We start from the raw sequence: 21,761 nt of genomic DNA, 5'->3' as shown, positions 1-21,761 counted from the left end.
ATAAATAAGTAAATAAGTAGACCCTATATGATCCCATTTGACAATGAAGATATTGAAGTGGTGGATAGCTTCTGCCTTTTAGGATCAAACATCAACAGTAAAGGAACAAGCAGTCAAGAAATATGCCCAAGACTAGCACTTGGTAGAGTAGCCATGAAAGCCGTGGAAAAGATATTCAGATGCCATGATGTTTCTATACTGTACCTACAAAGATCAGAATAGTGCAAGCAATGATACTCTTTGGAAATAAAGCTTGGACTTTGAAGAAGCAGGATAGAAAAAATATTGACGCTTGTGAAATTTTGTGCAGGAGAAAGCCTCTGAGAATACCATGGACAATCAGGAAAACAAACAAATGCATCATTGAACAAATCAACCCAGAGTTCTCACTCAATGCACAAATAACAAGTCTCAAATTATCCTACCTCAGACACATTATTCAAAAGCCTACCTTTCTGGAGAAGGCTGTAATACTGGGAAAGGTGGAAGGAAAGAGAGGAAGAGGATGATCAGCAGCATGGTGGATGAATTTAGTTAAAGTGGTGATGAGTGCACCATTGGAAGACCTGAGAGATCACTTTGGGAACAGATTGACATGGAGAATATCTGTGTGGCTGGCTGCTAAGGGTCAACAGCAACTTGATGGCACAAAATCAATTAAAAAAAAAAATCAATAGGATCCCTAGTGCCAAGAAATAATTTAGTATGTCTTCTACTGTATACTCATGTATACATTTACCTTTTCAATTTTACATTTGTTCTAGTGAGGGTGAGTGAATTCTAGATGTCTCTTATATATAGTCTGTTTTAGGTAGATTTCTTATTTTATGAGAACCATGAATGTTTCCTGAAAAAAATAATGTACTCTGAACAGTAGAAGTTAGGTTTTATTCATTACTAGAGCAAACAATTTCCTATGTATAGATTTATGAATATATAATAAGAAAATTTTGTCATTTCTTACTGAAAGTACCCAGGGGTTTGGATGAGGTGATGACCTCTGGCAGGGAATTTAACATTATGGAACAGAAGGTCCTCACAGATACCACTTTTGTAATACAGATTGAAGCATAGCTGTATAGCTGACTTAAGATTTTTTTTTCTTAATTAGAGCTGCCCCATAAGCTTTGCTTTAAATGAAAATTACTAAATGATAATAGATTAATTTTTATTGCAAGATATGAACGTGTACTTGTGGAAGAATGAACTCGCCACCGAGAGTGAGCAGGCAATTCTTCTCTCCTGGAATACAGACCTTTGATGTTGCCTGGGAAGGAGGGTTAAAACAGCTGCACCCTCTCCTTAATTGGAGAGTTTGTCCAGTGAAATGGACCAGAAATCAAGCATGTGTGTGTGTATGGGGAAAAAGGAGTCAAAGAAGACAGCAGGGAAGTGGGGAGAAAAGCCCCAAATGCAAAGGCAGGCAGTTCAGCAGTACTCTCTGGGTGGCAGAAGAGATGGCAAGCCTTGGAACTGCAAGACCTGCTGAGAGGCAGAGCTGAAAGACACAAACCAGTTCCAGGAAGAGAGGACCGTGAGTGCTGGGGGGAGAGAAAAGCCACCATTTACAAGTCTATAGGGGAATGAAAACGGTGTTCAAATGCAAATGGGCTGAGGTTGGCTACAAGAACTGAAGACCTGGGGAAATAAGAAAGCCTCAAAGATTAGAAAATAGTTATGATAGGAAAACACTGTGCTACAAAACATAGTGATAGGAACTTAGACAAATAACATAGAGAAAGAAATGTATAGATTAAATACGCCAGGAACTAGTTGTCACTTTATAGGAAGTCTCTAGATTAAGATAGGTAGGAAAATAGAAGCAAGCATAGAATTGGTATCAAGATTAGAAGTAAGGAATAGGATTTTAATTTTGTATAATAAAATATTTTTTGTGGGGGAAAAATAAATTCAGTCTTTGTGTCTATGATCTGTACCAGATTAAGAAAAATCCTAAGAGTACACATTTTTATAATTTGCTTCAGTAAATCTGGGTCTGCACCATCTATAATCCTGTATTACTCAATGTCTGCTGCCTAGTGGGCAGAACTGAAATTTCCCAAATCAAGTATGAATTTATGTGGGAAATTTGAGTAATTAACATCTTCAGAATTCTATTCAACAAAAACATCATGTCTGTAAATCTGTAAAGATCAATTAATGCCCACTGCTTGTGACCTACACATACTGCAGGTTGTGGGCTGGGGGGAGCTTCTTTGTGGTACCGCTGGGTAGCAGTCTAGACCAGCCCACCATTTAGCTGTGCTGATGCTCTGAAATTTCCTCTGGAACTCACCCAACTGTGTCATCTGGCTTCCTAGATCTGGGCTATGATGTGAACAGGAAGGAAATCTCTCTGGTCGGCTCCTGAGCTACAAATAAGGGCATAGTCCACAGTTTGGCAATGCCATCACCGCTCTCACTCTCCTGTATCTTGCAGTTCTCATCATCTTTGAACAAATACGGTATTTGGAAGGATTTTTACCTGCTTAGTGATGCAGAGTTTTGCCTCCCCTAGAGCGGTGTTGATCATTGCTTCTTCACCTATAGTTTCAGCACAGCTCTTGTACAAACATTAAAGACATTGGACTAGATGCATAGCAGGGATGTGCAGCTGTGGCCTGCCCACTCTCCACTGAAGGACTTGCAGAAGGGATCATGAGTGTTTTTTCAAGAACTATGTCAGCCCGGCTCAGGAGCTGGCAAGTGTGCCGCACAACCAGATCTGCACTGTGGTGGGCTTGAGCTTGTTGCCTGCCCTTTAAAGTTTTTCCACTGTGTAGAGTGTAGACAATAGTTTTAGGTATCTGGTGTGACAGAGACTTACTTTTACTATACTAAACTCTTCTATACCCATTTTAATCCACTTTTTAAACTTTTTTAAAAGGTTTTTTTTTAATCTGCCTTTATTATTTTTTAATAGTATTAGGTATGTTCGCCGCCTTTAATGTTCAAGGCGGCGAACATACCTAATACTCCTTCCTCCTCCTATTTTCCCCACAACCACAACCCTGTGAGGTGGGTGGGGCTGAGAGAGAGTGACTGGCCCAAAGTCACCCAGCCAGCTTTTGTGCCTAAGGCAGGATTAGACCCCATTACAGGTAGAATAACTTATTTTTAGCTTAGAATTAAATCTGTGGTGCACAGCTTTGGTTATTTTTTTTCAGGCCAAACTTAGCTTTTGAATGATATTCTAGGAGCTTAATTCTTGAAAACAGGTAGAGGCAAAACAAATAAATAGGCAGGGTTAAAATAAGAATAAGTATAATTACATTTAAATGTAAATTGAATTAAATACCATTAACATAATACTCCCCATATATTCTTTATTTTTTCTTTCTGTCACATTAAAAATATTTGATTGCAAATTTTCAGTGGCTTTAGGACCATATAAAAAGCTTTTAATAAGACATTTACAGGTTAAATGGTACCCCAATATAAAAATTACTATTAAAAATATGCAAAGTGTGATATAGATCAAAATTGTTACAGGAAATGCATTCAGATCAGAACATACCTGGTTAGAATAGCCAAACTACATTCATATTAAGTCATTGTTATTGGTAATATATTTTTTTTAAAAAAGAATATTTAACTTTCAACAGCCATATACTGCTAAAGAGTGATAAAATCATTTCCAACATTGCCTGTTGAATATTTTCCTTTTCATGATGGTGCTATATCATGGATGTGCTTTATTTGTTAAATGCTAGTATTTTCCATTACTAAACCAAGAAAGTATAAATGTGGAAGTAAGTTATATCTCATGCACTTATTCTGAGTGCATGCTAAACAAGGATGGGAAGGAATCCCTAATGATAATTGTCTGTCAATAAATGAGTTTTTCAACTTGGTGTTTTATATTTTAATTTGCTTAACTATGGTAATTTTGTGTTTACTTTGGTGTAGGGTGACTTGGGTTCTAAGAGGATGAATAGATTGAGGAGGCCTTGTACTTTTTATGTTCATAGCATGTTATTCCCAGTTCTGTCTGCATCCATGAAGTTTTACAGAAATTTCATGCACGTCTCAGCCCTCTAAAAATGTTAAGCATAGACCTTAATGGCACCTGATTTAGATGTTTCCAGAATGAGTATTTTTATTTTATAAATGGGAGGGACGGTTGAAGAAGGGGAGGGAGAGAAGGAGGGAAAGAATGTACAAACCTCAAAAGAGGCAGATGACCATTGAAGCAAATCATTTTAAAATTTTTAGAGTTAATAGTCATATGTATGAAATGTGGAAAGTATTTGCTTAGATTAATTGAAAAGAAAACATGTATTAATATTATAATTGTGCAGATATAGCACCCAAGGTTTGTGGCAACATGTAAATACTTATTATTATAAATAATAATAAGTAAATATTATGGTCAGGAAGCATGCTATATTGATTTTAAAATAATTAGCAAATTTTCTTGCCATTATAAGAAAAAACTTCTTTGAATGTTAATTATAATCTAAATTTAAATATAACCCTAAATTTAAATATAACCCAAATTTAAGAAGAATTTAAACTATAACTTGAAATAACTATTTATCTGCTGAAGCAACTGGGCATTTTAAAATAGTTCTAATGCAGGCATACTTGGAACAGATAACATTGACTTTCAAATGAGTTGCTTTGCATACCATAAGGAATTGGTGTCATAAATATCAATTACTGAGATATTATAATGAGGGAATGACCTTGGGAGACAGAGCAAAGAGATGCAGCCAAGGGAATGATCAGATAAAAGGTAACAGCCCGCAGCAGGAATGTGGACAGGGCAAGCAGCTCAGTAGGGACCCTCCCTAGTTTCCTGGGCTGTAAAAAGGACGGGAGAAATGTACTTTCAGATTTGCAAGGTTCGGTTAATTTAACCTTATAATTATATTAACTATAATTATATTTAACTATAATTATATTAACTATAATTAGCTCAGCTGGCTGTGTTTCCTGTCTGGTCTACCTTGCAAGGCTGACAGATACAGATTTCTAAACCTTTTGAACATAAATTGTGAATTGATATCTAATTAGGTTTCTATAAAATTATTCAAGTTTCTATAAAATTATTTATAGCAGTCTTAAATTTACCGCGTTTCAGCTTCATATTTCTTAAGAACATTCAGGTCAATTTTCATAACTTTTTTAAATATTACTCTTGTTTCTCTAAGCCATCTTCATATATTAAATCTATTGATCTGTTCTTTTTCTGTTAAATTCTACTTAAGTACAGAATCTTTTAAAGTACAGTGAAACATAATAAATTGGAATTCTATTCAGGAATTACTCTGTTCCTTTTTATTTGTAGCACTGATTGAATTTTCCCAAGCCATTTTGGAATTGGGCTTCATACACTGAGTTGTTTTCCAAAAAGTTTAAAATTAGGCACCTGATGCTTTATGTTATTAAAGTGTACAGGTAGCCCTCATTTAATGACCACATTTGGGACCAGAATTTAGGTTGTTAAGTAATGCAATCATTAAGCGGGACATTATGTGACCACTTTGCTTAGTGACTGCAACCCTGGCACTCCCGGCTGCCGTCGTTAAGCAAGAATCACAGGTCATTAGACAAGGCAACTTCCTGCCAGTTTCCTATAATCAAGTCAATAGGGAAGCTGGCAGGAAGTTGTAAGCCCCAAGCACTGCCGGGTGGGGGAGGGAATGAGGGGGTGCATGGGAAGGTGAGGGAGGGTGCATGGGGGTGCAGTGTGGTTGAATGTGCATGGGCCTCAGCACTACTTGGATTTTCAGCCCCAGAGTTGACAGTTCTGAAGCCTTTCCAATCTGAAGCTGAAAATCCTCCATGGCTGAATATCCTGCTTGGATTTCAGCATGGGGCATTTTCAGCCAGCCCCCAGAGTTGAAAGGACTCCCTCTCATCTCTGGGGGCTGGTTGAAAAAGCTCCATGCTGAAATCCAAGCAGGATTTTGTCATGGGGCATTTTCAGCCAGCCCCCAGAGTCAAGAAGAGAAATTTGAACAGTTGCTGAATGAATGGTCGTTAAGCAAGGACTTCCTGTATACAAGATTTCCCATCAATTCCTTTTTTTTTTTTTTAACTAAGAACAGGCTGATTTTTTAATGGGTGATAGATGACTTTGATTGCATCACCTGTCAGCCATTGCAATTCCCATTTTCAAAACTGTCTTCAAGTGGTCTCTTTCTTTCTCTTCCCTTTTCTATCCCTCTTTCCTCTGCTCTCTCTCCTGAAAAGTGGAGGGGGGGGGGGAATGGGCAATGCTGGATGTATTTAGAAGATTCCATCAGGGAAGTCTGGCAAGGTTTGTTACTTAAGTTTACATTACTTTCCAATTGGTTGCTCTTCTTCCTTGCAGAAGTTTCCTGTCTACTTACAGATGCCCCAAGCTTGCTTCCTCATTTTTGATCTTTCCCAACATTGAGACAATGGAGGAGAAAACAAGCTCAGTTTTGTTCTGCTGACTAAAGACATGTCTACAGTGGTACCTCTACTTATGAATGCCCCTACTTACGAATTTTTCGAGATATGACCAGCTCCAGCCCCAAAAATTTACCTCTACTTACGAACTCGCCTCGACTTATGAACTGGATCCGTGGCCATTTTCTGCCCGCTCCACGTGGTCCGCGGCCATTTTCTACCCATTCCACTTGGTCCGTGGCCATTTTTCCGCCCGTGCCATGTGGTCCACGGCCATTTTCCACCCGTTCCACATGGTCCGCGGCCATTTTTCCGCCCATTCCACGTGGTCCGCGGCATTTTTCCACCCTGCCATGTGGTCAGCAGCCGTTTTTCTGCCCCTGACGCGTGGTCCGCGGATGCCGGAACGGATTAACGGTAATTACATTGAACCTTATGGGAAAATTTACTTCGACTTACGACCAACTCAACTTGCGATCAGAGTCACGGAACAGATTAAGTTCGTAAGTAGAGGTACCACTGTAATACATTAATCAGTAACAGCCATTGCATCCTTGCTCTGTTCAGTCTCTTTTGAGAGAAAGGTGAAACAATGGAAAATGCAGTGAAAGAGACATTTACTTGCAGTGTTGAAGTTAACTGGTGCAAATTGCAAATTAACAGAAAGTGAGCATGGACCAGATCCTTTTTGCAATCCATCAATTACATGCTATGCCATGGTCAAGGAGTGCGTAGTCTAAGGCCCCTAAAAGGCTTTGGTGTGACCCTAGAGTCCTCCAGAAGTTGCCTCAACTTTGTACTTTGTAATGTGACAGAAGAGGAAAATACAAAGAAAATAATATTAAATTTTATTTAATCTAATTTAATTTACATTTTTAATTAGACTCTATCAAATTTAGTTGTTATCCGTGTCCTGCCTATCTTTTGGAATGTAGCTTCTGACATACATCTTAAAGGTTAGGTGTGGCCTTTGGTTTGAAAAAGCTTCTGTACCCTTGCAAGGCTTAAGGTATTCATTTCATTCCTTAACTCCCTCCCTTCCAGGAGATGGAACAAAAATGTTTATCATGGCTTGGGAATGCAATTTCTCAGAATGTCTGATTCTAGAGTATTGTCCTTGGGACATTGCCATTGCAGCCTCCAAGCATCACAAAGTGATATAGAACCTTCTAGAGAAAGAAGGTAATGCCTTCAGATTGTCAAGTAAATTTTGAAGTAAAATAATGCATTGTGGGTTAAGAAGGGCAGTTCCTCTCTATTATAATCCAATTCGATTGAAGAAGTAAGGTTGCTGTAATTATTTTTCACCTCACTGTGACAGTTCTGTTTAGAGATTTTTCTCCTTTTTTAAAATGCATTCATGAATTGAGAAATGCTTTGAATTGTATGTGTGTGTCTTAATTAAATTTACAATATTAAACTGATGCTTTACTTAAGAGAAAGTATATTCAGTGGGATATAGGTTTAATCCTGCTGAAATAGCACTAAAATCAAGTGAATCATGTCTAAATTAAGCCTCACTGATTTTATTAGTCAATTTCTAAGCCTGGTCACAGCCAGTAGCAGTGCCCAGCTGAACTTGATTGATCTTGAAAAGCTAAACAGGTTCAGATCTGAATAATACTTGAATGGGAGATGACCAGGAAATCCCAGAGCTGTGAACTAGATTAGCAAGTCAAAAAACCAAAACATCATGGAAAAAAGCATTGACAAATCACTTTTGTCAATGCTTATGGGAAGGGAGGGAGATTCAACTTTTATTCTAAATCTGCATCTAACCCTTTGAGACTTTGATCTTAATTTAGTATAAATCCTACTGCAGGCTTTCTCACTTTGTACTTGGCAAATTTTATATATGGTAGAAACACAGAGAAAGGGCATGAAAGAAAGTATGTCAGTATAGTAGATTCATTTGAAATGCCTATGAATTTGGGTAGAGAAACTGGGAAGAGAGTGGGAAAAATGCTGAGTATTCCTTCTGCCTTTGCTCCCCACTTCCTCTCTCTTTTCTTCCTTCTCTTTTCTCCGGCATCTGGTGACGAAATAATAACAACAGCAGCAGCAATAGCAATAACAGTAATAACTTTTGCTGAAAAAAAATTGCTAGTTTAGAAGCTTTGGGGAAAAAATAAATGGAAGAAAGGTTTGTGACTCCCTATCATCTCCAAGTATATTTGCAATTATCAATCCCCAGCTTTATTGGGGTATCATGAACCTTGCTTATCGTACTCTATCTTAGTAAAAGGTAGAATAAACAATGCTCTGTTTGATGTAAAAATAACATGTGTGTTATAAAAGTTTTATTTTACCAACAAATACTAGAGTTTAGGGAACATAATTCTAGTTAATTATGTTGTCACAAGCTTCAGCTTTTTCTTAGCCACATTTTCTAAAGATACTTAATGCACTTTTAATACTTTATGTAGTCGGCAGAGGTGAACTAATGAACATGGCAATTCATTTTAGCCAATCCATGATAGTTCTTGCATTCTCAAATACATCTAAGTTTCTGTTAAATCTTTTGGTAACTCTTGAATTCACACAGTTGCTGCATGCAAGATATTCATTGAAATGGATACAGTCTCAGTCAGAAAGCTAAAAATTCTGTTTAAGAAGAACAATACATGTTCAATATTTTTTGTCAGAATCGGTAAAATCACTTAGTGCTGTTCACACTTGGAAAACACAAAGTGTGTTTTCATGTATTCACTTACTTTAGTCCTTCTCTCTCTCTTCTAATGTATGCACAGGATGAATTCAAAAAGATAGGGGATTTTAGTGGAGATTGATTTTATTTAATTCTCTATTTATTATGTACATTTTTTCCTATTTGTATATTTAGAATACAATATTCTTACTTCTGAAATATTTAATCATAACCATGTCTTTTCCAGGTGAAATGAATGATAAAAATGTTCAAGTTATAGAATTACCCATAGTTGACAGTCTACATCCACGGCCTCCGTATTTGCCACTGGCAATTCCAGAAGATCTGGCTGATAGATTAGTTCGTGTCCATGGGGATCCTCCAGTATGGTGGGTCTCGCAGTTTGTCAAATACTTGATTCGTCCACAGCCTTGGTTAGAAAAAGAAATAGAAGAAGCCACAAGAAAACTTGGCTTTAAACATCCAATTATTGGGTAAGTGTTTTATTAGGTCATTAAGACTGTCATAACAATTGAAATCAGTAGGATTTACTTTTGAGAAAACATAATTTCCCCAAAACTTACTTATTCAGCATTTTCTTTTAGATCAATGCTACTAAAATTTCTAAATTATTTGGGAATAAAGAAAACTGTCTGAAAGTCCTTTTTTTAATTTCAAGCTCACAACACAGAATGAAGGTCTCCCCTGTTCACCCCAACATTTGTAATTCAGAAAAGCAATATCTCTGGCTGTGGAGGTTTTGTTTAGTATTATAATTAATGACCATTGATCGTTTCTATGAGTTTACCTAAACTTTTTTTAAAAGTTAAAAAAGCTATCTTTTATGGCTTATGAGAATATAGTATAGGTAATAAATAATTAGCCCTTCAAATTATTTAAGAAAAGATTCTCAGCAATGTCCAAGTGTAAAAATCTTTTTTTTTTTTTAAATTGTGTTCTTAGAAATGGTATGCAAACAAGCAGAGGCACATGACCTTGGTTATCAGAAGCACCTACTTATTCTTACACTAGTTGGCAGATCCTAAGATGTAGCTAGTTTAATCATTTAAGAACTATGAATTGGATTTTTGAAATTACTATTTGATGCCCATTTTTTGGAACTGTAGGCTATTGTTTATTTGAAAATGATTATTGACCTAATCATTGTCAAATAAAGGAAATTGCAGTAGTTTTTATAAATCACATAGGAATCAAACTGCATATCTTAAAGGGGTTTATATTTTAGCTCATAAGTAAATGCCTATAATCCCTATAGTGAAATTTTCTTTAATTTTCTTAAATCCACTAAATTTTCTGTGAATTACATCCCTAGGCTGCTAGATTTTCTCCTGCACTTGTAAAAAGGGCTATTATTTTCAACATGATTTAAAAAAAATCCTTGTTTTTTTTTTTAAGTCAAAGTAGTCTGATAAGTTACTGGCAATTAGTCTTGCAACAGTGAATTCCACAAATGGACAATTTTATATGGATAAATATTTTCTTTGATTTGTTTACAACCTAGTGCCAATCAATTTTATTTGGGGTTCCCAAGTTTTCAGTTCTGATATTGCGGTGAGAGAAAAGAGGTTTTTTTGAATCTTATAAATTTCAATTAGGTATTTTGTTCATTAAAGTTGTGAATTCCACAAATGGACAATTTTATATGGATAAATATTTTCTTTGATTTGTTTACAACCTAGTGCCAATCAATTTTATTTGGGGTTCCCAAGTTTTCTGTTCTGATATTGCAGTGAGAGAAAAGAGGTTTTTTTTGAATCTTATAAATTTCAATTAGGTATTTTGTTCATTAAAGTTTCTTAACTAAAAATTCTCTGACTTTGTAATATTTCCATTTATTTGTTATAAACTGTCTGACATAATAGTATAATGAAAATATGCTTGTATTTCTGTGTTTTATTTCTTCTGCATCATATTTCTAGGCAACTATTTCACCTGACAGTTTTTGAAACTTTCCAAAAGATAAAAGCAAATAAAAAATGGGTGGAAGGAAGATAGAAAATAATTAATAAAACAGAACAAAAACCCACAATAAATGTATGGTAAACAAGACAACAATACATTGTAAGGATAACAATAATCTCTCCAGTCCTAAAGGAATGAAATAATCATCATCATAGATTGATGGGAGGCCCATAATGTGGGAAATGTGAAAGCTTGTGGGGAATGAAGGTTGGAGACAGCTCTACAACCTATTTAGAAAGACTAAAACAAGCTTGTCTTTTCTATACATCCACTTATATTGAAGAATGTGATGCTTAAGATACTGGACCCAAAGCTCATAACATTTTAAAGATCATGACCTGCATTTTAAATCATATATCTAATTTAAGTTATTCTGTGTGATATTATAGCAGATATGTTTTAGCAGGATAGACTAGAACCTGTGCTTCCCTGCTGCTAGTCCAACATCTTAACCGCTATTCCAAACTGGTTCTCTATAGCATTTCACCACAATACCACACTTAAGATACATGCCCTGTTTCTTAATACAAGTTTAATTTTAGAAGCTGATGACTTAAATGGTAGGAACATGAAGCAAGGACAAATAACTATTCTGTAATAATGTTGAAAGATATTTGCAAGATCATTATGGGTTGTTGTTGTTTGTTATGTATCTAACATTTTGCAAGGGGAAAATAAAACTCTTCATCTTCCTGCAGTGGAGCAATATAATCAATCCATGCCATATGGTTCCAGAGGTATTATTTTAAGAAGAAAGTTGTTGATCAAGTTTTTGATTAATGCTTATTTGTTTTACTTGTTGTTCTGACTTAATAAAAGATATGTAGGAGAAATCCCAAGTATCCTTTTATTTTCCAGTATTCATGTCCGTAGAACAGACAAAGTGGGAACAGAAGCAGCATTTCATCCTATTGAAGAATACATGGTACATGTTGAAGAACGCTTCCAACTTCTCTCGCGGAGAAAACATATTGACAAAAAACGAGTCTATTTGGCTACAGATGATCCTTCACTATTGCAAGAGGCAAAATCCAAGTAAGGCATCTTCGTACACAGTTGCTGCAAAGTGGTTTTACATAGTGTAGATATTTAAACAATATGTTTTATTTAGTGTTCCCTTCTGTTTCAGGACCTTTCCAGATTTCACTAACTTTGTCTCAACCTTAATTGAAATCATACCCAAACCTTTTTTGGCATTTAGGAGAGTAGAGAAAACGGCAATACTTACATTAAAAGTTTTCTCCATGTAGTGTTTGTACTCCCATGGTGCTTGGGATGAAAATGATTTTCCATTGGAGGACTGAGCCACGAGAGTACTCCTATCCTTGTTATATTGCAGAATCAGGGCAGGCAAGCAGAATACTGAGCAGAGTTGAGATAGATCCCTTGGCATGAAATGTTTCTTTGCCCCTCTCAATCCAGTTTATTATGTTTAATTTGTTCTGGAATCCTATCTCTGGCTTAGTCACACTTATAAAGATCATGGTCCCCCTGCCAGCTCTCATTGATACATCACATGCATCATTCATAACAGCAAAACACAATAATTACTTAGTGATTGTTCAGTTACACATTACATTTGTAAGAAAAAATCAGACTTACAACCCTGAATTGCTGCTTAATTGTTCCTACTCATAAAGGATAAAAATAGGAGTATTTACCCCTAGGAGAAGATGTAAGAAAAGCTGGTTGCCAATCAAGATGAAAACTGATAGGAAGATGTTAGGAGCTAAGATATAATATTGGAGAGAAAATTGAACCAAGAGCTGAATTAAGTAACCCTTTTCTCTCCCTCTTACACTACTTGGCAGAAAAATATTCTGCACTCTGATTGCAATTTCCAATTAATCCATATTTGGACATTGTTACAGTTTCACTTCCTGTTTTGAAAGGAGACATTGGGATAAATTACAGTATTTTCTTCTAGTCTGAGGAATGTTATCTTCAGATACTGTCTTCCACAATAACTTCATCTGTCTGAGCAGTTTGGCTGTTAATTACTGGGATTCTATATCACATCCTGCCAGCCATTCTGTGCCTACCTTTGATGCAGCATCACTGGTCTGCAATGGAATAGCTTTTGTTCTCTTCCTGTTCATTCTGGCATGACTTCTTTAATTAGTCGTTTTTGCAAATGAATGGATCATTCCAGTATGGCTTTTCTATTAAGCTGACCATAAATCGCATAGTAAATAATCTTTGTGAATATATTCAAAGGTTATTTTTTTTGCTCAAACATGGAGGCTCTTTCAGGTTTGGTAAAGCACTGAGTTTCCTTCCATATTATCTTACAATAATCCAGGTAATTCCAACATATAATATCCTAGTATGTATTTGATACTGTATTTTTTCAGTTTTGTCCTGGGGGCCCACTTTCCTATATGAAGACTAGAGATTTGCTCTGTGAAAACCGGTCCCTTCTTTCCAGATTTTGTCCAAAAGGTTGAGGATGATGATGATGATAATATATTAAACTTGTATGCAACCCAACTCTCAATGACTCTGGGCAGCTCACAATAAAGAAATTGTAATAAAATCAATAAAAAATAAAAAGAGGACAAGGCACAATGAAGCAAGGGGTCTCACTCTCCTCACCAAAGCCCTGGGTGAAGAGCCAAGTCTTCACAGCTCTTCTAAACAACAGCAGAGTGGGGGCCATTCAGATCTTAGGGGGAACTTTATTCCAGAGGGCAGGCACTGCTACAGAGAAGGTGTGCTTTCAGAGTCCCAATAGATGACATTGTTTAATCAAAGGAACCTGGAGTGCACCAACCCTGCAGGATCAAATCAAACAGGTAGATACTATGGGAGACAGGCAGTCCCTCAAGTAACTAGGATCTATGCCATGTAGGGCTTTATAGGCAACCAGCACCTTGAATTGCATCTGGAAGCAAACTGGCAACCAGCGTAGCTCATGAAGAAGAGCTATTACATGGCCATTCCGAGGCATGCTCATTACGGCTCACTCTGCCACATTCTGGACCAGTTGAAGCTTCCAAGTAGTCTTCAGTGGCAGCCCCATGTAGAGCACATTGCAGTAGTCAATCTATAAGGTGACTAGGTCATAAGTGACTGTCTGAATGTGAGGGAAATGTGATCGCAAAAGTTTAGGAACCCTAAGCATTCCTAGAATCAGGAGAAAGCCCAGCCGGACAACTCTAGAAATACATTAGTTACTAATTAAGAGATCTGATCAATCCTATCTGATGGAGAAGACCTCCCTCTATATAAATTCAAACAGTTTTTTTTTTTTTTTTAGATTTTTATCCCACCTTTTTTTCATATACAGCTCAAGGCAGCAAACATTATAATACTCCTACCTCCTCCTATTTCCCCCACAACAACAACCCTGTGAGGTGAGTTGGGCTGAGAGAGAGCGACTGGCCCAAAGTCACCCAGCCAGTTTTTTATGCCTAAGGCGGGACTAGAACTCACAGTCTCCTGGTTTCTAGGCCAACATTTTAATCACTACACCAAGCTGGCTCTATTCAGTTTCTAGTTAGTTTCCTGCAAATATGGCTTCTGTTTCTCCCCTTGGAGGCTGATTCATCTTTGCATTGTTTGCATTCTTTCCCACAGTAGTAGACAAAGCATTGTTTTCAACCCTAGAAGTCTCCTTTCTTCCCAGTGCCCTGATGGAGGAAGGGCAAACCTATACAGGACACAATGAAATACAGTCCCTGAATCCAGTTTCATATTGACCAAAGGCTTCTCCATGTTGTCTGGATTTAATTTCAGTTTTTTTTCTTCCCATCCATCTCATTGTACTGATTGTTTTCTTACTGGTAAATGACAAGCAGCATTTAATATGCATATTAATGGTATCCAGCTTTAGTTATCTCTTCCAGCAGAAAGATACCATGATTGATGGTATAAAAAGCTGCCAAGATTGATGGTATAAAAAGCTTCAGAATAGATATATAGTTTTACTTCTTATGAAATGCAGTCAGAAGTTTTCAATTTGTTACTAAAATTTGTGCCAATAAATTATATGGTCTTCATTGTTATTCCTAAGTGTCAGTTCAGAACAAGGCTCCAGAATTCAGTCTTACTTAATAGATTATGCAGAGATACTATATCATTCCCTAAAGAAAAAGAAAACCTGATGTGATGCATTTTTCAGATATCCAAACTATGAATTCATAAGTGACAATTCCATATCATGGTCAGCGGGTCTTCATAATCGATACACTGAAAACTCTCTGCGGGGTGTTATTTTGGATATACACTTCTTGTCTCAGGCAGACTTCCTTGTGTGCACTTTTTCTTCACAGGTAAGCTAATACATATTGCAAAATATGTGGTATATTAGATATCTAGTAGCACAAGTATATGAAATAACAGAGGGATACAGGATATTTCTAAATTAATAATAGTAATATATAATATAATTATCAATACATCAGTATTTTAAAATTCTATGCAAGAAAACATATCCTTTACAAGTAAATGTAAAACAGTTGTTGAAGGTTTTTTTTTCCAAATAAAGTTTTACAAGAATGAATCTTTATAGTTTTGGTGAAGATGAGAAGTTGTGGCAAAAATTAATGGCATTATGGAAATTGGAAAGAATAAATAGAATTTTAATATTTTAGCATCAGTAAAACTTAAACTTATTTTGCTGTAGTTTAGGACAAACAAACAATGAAATATTTCTTCATGCATTTTATGTCTGGTGGTACACATTGCTCCAAGATGGCTACTAGTTTAGCCACTAGTAATGGCTACTAGTTTAAAGGACTTTAGATATTAGTCACATTGGTGCTTCAGAATCAAAGGCAAAAATGTGCTTCAGACCATGAATGTAATACCAGGCTACAGTTTCTTAAAAGCAAATATATCTTTCCCTAGGATTGCACAGCAGCTTCAGAGTGTAGTCCCATGAGTCTGGTAAAAGGAGCTGCAGTCAGGTGTTATATTTGCATTGTGAAGCACTTTTTGCTTCACAAAAAGTACTGGAAGGCATGATGTCTGTTAATGGATTATCTGTCTCCAAAAGTATATTACCCAACACCAGATGATGGCAACATTGAAAAGTGTTCTCTTTATAGTATTGTATTGGGTGAGCTGCTAGAAACATTGTGATGACAAGTCCTGGATATCTCTAAGTACACTGAATAAAATTTTGTATTACCAAACAATTTAGTGATTATGTTCTTATAAGGAGTCTATTTTGAAGTGTAGGCATCATACCAACTACTGGTTTGTATTTACAGGGCAACATATATCAGTCTTTAAATGCCAGTTAAATTACCTGTTGATTATAAACAGATTATTTAAGCATTTTAGCTTTTTAAAAATACAGGTAGTCCTTGACTTATGACCATTTGTGTAGTGACTGTTCAAAGTTATGACAGTGCTGAAAAAAGTGACTTGCAACCAGTCCTTGCACTTACAAGCGTTGCAATGTCCCTGCAGTCACATGAACAAAATTTGGGTGCTTGGCAACTAGCATGTATTTATGACAGTTGCAGCATCCTGGGGTCACGTGATCGCCATTTGCAACCTTCCCAGCTGGCTTCTGACAAGCAAAATCATTGGGGAACCACATGATTCACTTAACAATCATGTGATTCACTTAATGACCACAGTGATTCACTTAACGACTGCCGCAAAATGTCATAAAATTGGATGCTGTCATGTGACACCTCACTTAATGACTGCACTACTTAACAATAAATTTTCCAGTTCCTATTGTGATTGTAAGTCGAGAACTACCTGTAATAATATTATACTATGAACATCACAGAAGCATCATTGCCAAGATAATTGATAGCAGTTTTTATATCTTGTGTGTTGGGGTAGATTGAGTGCTCTTGGTTCAGTTCTGCCTTTCTTTCAGCCTCCTTGTTTCTCAGTTCTTCTCAATTCTCAGTCAACTTCTGTATGAGGTTTTGAATCTCAGCCAGAGTGCTAGTTTCTCTTTCCAGCAAAGCTGGACTACTTATTTGATTCTCTGTCATATAACTTTTCATGTGCTCAGTGACAGATGCTTCATTGTAACAACTGTAATATAATAGATTTAAAACTTCCTTAATAGCAATAAAGTGTTTCCCATCTATCATGGTCCCTGGCACAATATCAATTAACTTCCTACATTAATGATGCATTTCTTGATTCTAAAAACCATAATTCTTCACCATAAATTTCAACAGCATTACAGAAAATATGTGTAGTTTTGTATAATCCTATAATCTCTCTACCATGCTTTACCACTGAAACAAATTATCTGCAGAAAAAGGTAGTTTAGCAAGACAAGAAATCCAAAGAGCTGCCTTGCACATGTAGAAATGCCTTTCTGGTTGAACAAGATATCTCTGGATCAAAATCTTTTTTTTTTTAATGTATTACACTGTACTTTAATCCAAGTTTTCAAAACTTTTGTCATGCCTTTTAAAACCTTAATGCTTTCACTCAGGAATGTATAACCTATGGGGGTTTTTTTATTTATGTTTTTTTGGGGTTTTTTGCATTATTTCTGGAAAATGTGCTTAAATAAGGTATCAGAAGCACTGGAGACTCACTAGTGCTACATCCCACAGTCTAGCAGAGAATCCTTTGATCCTCAAGCATCAAGAACAAAACAAGCCTAGGGGGAAGACTGAGAAAAGCCTTATTGCACAATCAGAACTCTTCCTCTGCTTTGGATCCAGCCTTAAAATTTCATCATACCCTAACTTTTGTGTGTGTGTGTGTGTGTGCGTGTGCCTTTGAGTCAGCTTTTTGATTCCTGGTAACTGCCTGAACTAGTTCCTGCAGTTTTCTTGACAAAAGTTTTTTTGGAATTGGTTTGCCACTGCCTCCTTCCTAGGGCTGAGAGAGAGTGACTGGCCCAAGGTTGCCCAGTTGGCTTCCTGCCTAAGGTGGGATTAGAACTCATGGTCTCCTGGTTTCTAGCCTTGTGCCCTAATCACTACACCAAACCGGCTCTCTACCCTAACATGGCGTCAGAAAAAAAACAACACAGCTTGGATCTGTTCAAATACAGCTGATTTACTTTCTGTTGTTTTCAGTTATGTGTTGTGACACAGTGTAAATCAAAGTGATCCCAGACATAGCTGTCTGAAAATGGGGTGACAACACCAGTTCCTCAAACAGTAGATGGCAGATTTCAAATTGGCTTAAATTTTTACAGTTAAAATAGGTGCAGGGTTCAATAAAGATGATAGCAGTCAGGAGAATTTTAACCTGTTCTCCCTTTCCCATGATCTTGAAGAAAAAGAACAAATCTCTGAAGCTGCTATTTATGCAGGGCAAAGGAAATTGCCTCATTAGTATTCATTACAAACTTTATTTCAAAGTAGAAAGAGGGAAGAAAGAAAATTTCATCTAGACCATTGTTTCTCAATCTCAGCAACTTTAAGATGTCTGGACTTCAATTCCCAGAAAGTCCCAGCCAGCATGCATCTTAAAGTTGCTGAGGTGAGAAACACTGATCTAGAGCATGACTGGAATGGAAAGGTCTAAAAAACATACCCAAATTCCATAGTCCTAATTATATTCTGTGTTCCTGCTATTTTATTTTGTAAAAAGTAATACTAAATGCAAAGATGTATTTAAGTTAATATTGTGCACACACTGATAAGACTGTAGTGAGAAAAAGCTTCTTTTTCATTTCCATCACCATACATGAGATTGTATCATTTAAGAAGGATTCAGAGAAATTGGAACTCAGCCCTATGAAGAGAGATTGAATGAACTGGGGATGCTTAGTTATGAGAAAAGGCAATCAAGGTCAGGGGCAGGTGGTGATGGAATATGATAGAACCCTTCAAATACCTGAAAGGAAGTTACATAGGATGTCAAGATCTGTTCTCTCTCATTTCAGAGTGCAAGACACAGAATAATTCATTTAAGTTACAGGAAGGCAGATTTCAACTGCATGTCAGGAAAAGTTTCCTTACAGAACAGCTCAGCAGTAGAACCAGTTATGGTGAGAAATGGTAGACTCCCCTTCATTGAATATGTTCAAGTGGAAGCTATAGAACTGTTTGTTTTGCACTTAAGCCGGACCACTTTGGAGTTACTGAAAAATATATCTGCCATGCAAGATCTCAGTTACAGGGAGCAGAGGTTCTAGGTGCCTTGAACCAATTCTCAAAATCTGAACTTGATCCAATAGAGCCAGGTAATAAAGGTTCTTTAGACTGTGTTAGGTTCTGCTGAAAGGCTTAATAGAGGATGTGTGCTAATATTGTTGTAGTTTTGAAGGATTATAAAAAATTCAGTAGGGCGCTCTATCAAACTTGTAGCCTATAAAGTGTAGACCACTGTAATTTAAGCCATCACTGAAAATGTAATGGAAAGTTGTGTTTATAACAACATTTAGCATCATTACTATCTATGGGAAAGCACCCAGTCTTAAATTAAAAGCAAAATTTCTAAAAGAAATATGATGTGGCAGTGATGCCAACTTTATATTTTGTGCATTCATACCCCATCTTGCACACCCCCAAACAGTTAACAAGTAGAATGGTTTGAAAGCAGTCAAATAATATCAGCCTAAAATAATAGCTACCATAATATGATGTAGAGAACTTGAACTCCCAATTCAAAACCACTGGAAGTCCAAAATATTTCAGTCCTAATACACTTAACATCTTACCTGGTTTTACAGTCATGTAATTTACTTTAATAGTATCTCGCCAAGATTGTATTATGTCGGAAGTAAATTTCAAAGTGAATAAACCATAAAGGTTGCTGACATCTCTATTTAGTTTATTAATTATTAATAAATCATGAAAATTATAGAACAGCCCAGCTCAGTTTATTCGGAGCAGCTTATAATAAGAGCAGCCAATAAACAATTCGCAAGATGGCATGATGTGATAAAAAAGTAATTAAAACCAAAAAAGATCCAAGCCTGATAAAACAAAACCATAGAAAGCCACTCCTCATCCCAGGGCCTAAGGAAAGAGCCAGGACTTCAAGGCTTGCTTAAAGGACAGCAAGGTTGGAGCAACGCAATTCTCTGGTTCCCTACCATTCCAGAGGGCAGGCACTATGACAGAGAAGGCACACTAGATAACACTGTTTCAAGGTTGGGATTGTTTGGATTTTGTACATTATGAAATATAGTAAAGGGTGAGGAGAATTGCATTCATTACATTATTGAATGTGTGTTAAGAATAAACGAAGGAAAAGTCCAATAGTGTACATTTGCTTCAGATATGTTTAACCAATCGGCAGGTTCTAAATAATACAATCTTGTTAATATTTTCTCCTTAATTATTTTTCTAGGTTTGTCGAGTTGCTTATGAAATCATGCAGACATTACATCCTGATGCATCTGCCTTTTTTCATTCCTTGGATGATATTTATTATTTTGGGGGACAGAATGCCCACAACCAGATTGCAATTTATGCTCATCATCCTCGAACTGCAGATGAAATTCCTATGGAACCTGGAGATATAATTGGTGTTGCTGGAAACCACTGGGATGGTTACTCCAAAGGCATCAATAGAAAATTAGGGAGAACAGGTTTATATCCCTCCTATAAAGTAAAAGAGAAAATTGAGACAGTCAAGTATCCCGTATATGAAGAGGCTGACAAATAGACAAGCAGAATAATTCATAACAACTTTTACTTTGAACTATTACAACCAACCATACTGTTGACTTTCATAGGATGTGAATTTGCATTTTAACATAAAAAGCCTTTTACTGTTCAGACTGGATGCACAACGTGGAACAATTTGATAGGGCACTGTTTGAACTTACTTTGTTATATGCACACTGCACACATGCACACTGATACACATTCAACAGGAAAACTGTTGTTTTATACTCTTTGTCTTTCTGAGGATATGTCTCTCCCATGAATCATATATGAATTTTGGGCTCACTTCTTTGCCATTAATAAACTATAAGACTTTTAACACTGCTGCATTATGTAATTTAAGTGACATGAGCATATTTTGTATGTGCAAAATATAAAACATGGTGCCTCTTTTTGAAAGATCAGTGACCTTTTAGAAGAGCCATGTCTAGTTCTCCTGATGGGCAAGTATTATGCTTGCCTTTCACTGATGTTATGACCACTCAACATGCTCCAACCAACAGATTTAAAAAATCAGATATTTCTTTACAGGATTTTTGTTAGCAATTTCATTGATTAATTCATCTCATCATTAATAAAAAAAAGTACATCAAACTATACAATAATTGTCTGGTAGGAACTTTTGTAAAACTATGCCATGAACTGATTCTTTAGTACTGTTTCTGGACATTGTCTTTGATAACAAAAAATAAATTAAAAAATTAATGGTTGGAGTGCTACAAGTAATATGATTTTAAAATTAAGATTTTGTTAAATGGTATAATTTCTATTCTTTTCTCAGAAAAGTTATGGAATTTAGTTTCGTACAGAATGTTTTTGGTATCCTTGAGTAGCAGAGGGACTGTCAGTGTCTGTTGTTTCCTTGTTTAGTAGAGACAGCCAAGGGCCCGGCATCTTCTCTTGCAAGTATGATGTTGAGAAAAACTTTTCTATTTCTTATGTGTTATTTTTCAGTTTTTTCTTTACAGATACAATGTTAGTTTCTTGCAAACTTGTTTTTGCAGCATACTGAAGTAACCTCTAGAGTAGCATTGCCAGATTATTAAAAAGATAAATACCATTGGATCATTATGGAATAACCAATATTCTCCAAGCTGGTACCCTCTAGATTTGTTGGACTTCATCCTCTATACTATGTAGTCAGCATTGCCAAAGATTGAAAATTGTGGAAATTGAGGTCCAACATA

General features: G+C 36.3%; 1 protein-coding gene across 7 annotated transcripts in view; it reads left to right on the top strand.

Annotated features, from left to right (window-relative positions):
• Window positions 1-21,279, top strand: part of FUT8 (fucosyltransferase 8) — a 105,934-nt gene extending 84,655 nt beyond the window's left edge. For all 7 annotated transcript variants that reach the window (XM_025165174.2, XM_025165172.2, XM_088145631.1 and 4 more), the window contains 4 exons: window positions 9,279-9,525; window positions 11,873-12,049; window positions 15,138-15,288; window positions 20,255-21,279. In XM_025165174.2, coding sequence (XP_025020942.1) covers window positions 9,279-9,525; window positions 11,873-12,049; window positions 15,138-15,288; window positions 20,255-20,572 — 893 coding nt within the window. In that variant the 3' untranslated portion in view covers window positions 20,573-21,279. The remainder of the gene's footprint in view (window positions 1-9,278; window positions 9,526-11,872; window positions 12,050-15,137; window positions 15,289-20,254) is intronic.
• Window positions 21,280-21,761: the final 482 nt, after the last annotated feature.

The sequence above is a fragment of the Python bivittatus genome, unplaced genomic scaffold (genome assembly GCF_059951505.1).
Source record: "Python bivittatus isolate LINGU-HERP-01145 unplaced genomic scaffold, Pbiv_v1 ctg000480_np1212, whole genome shotgun sequence".
In the NCBI taxonomy this organism is placed as follows: domain Eukaryota; kingdom Metazoa; phylum Chordata; class Lepidosauria; order Squamata; family Pythonidae; genus Python; species Python bivittatus.
Note: the sequence above shows the minus strand (reverse complement) of the source record. Positions and strands in the feature narration are given on the sequence as shown.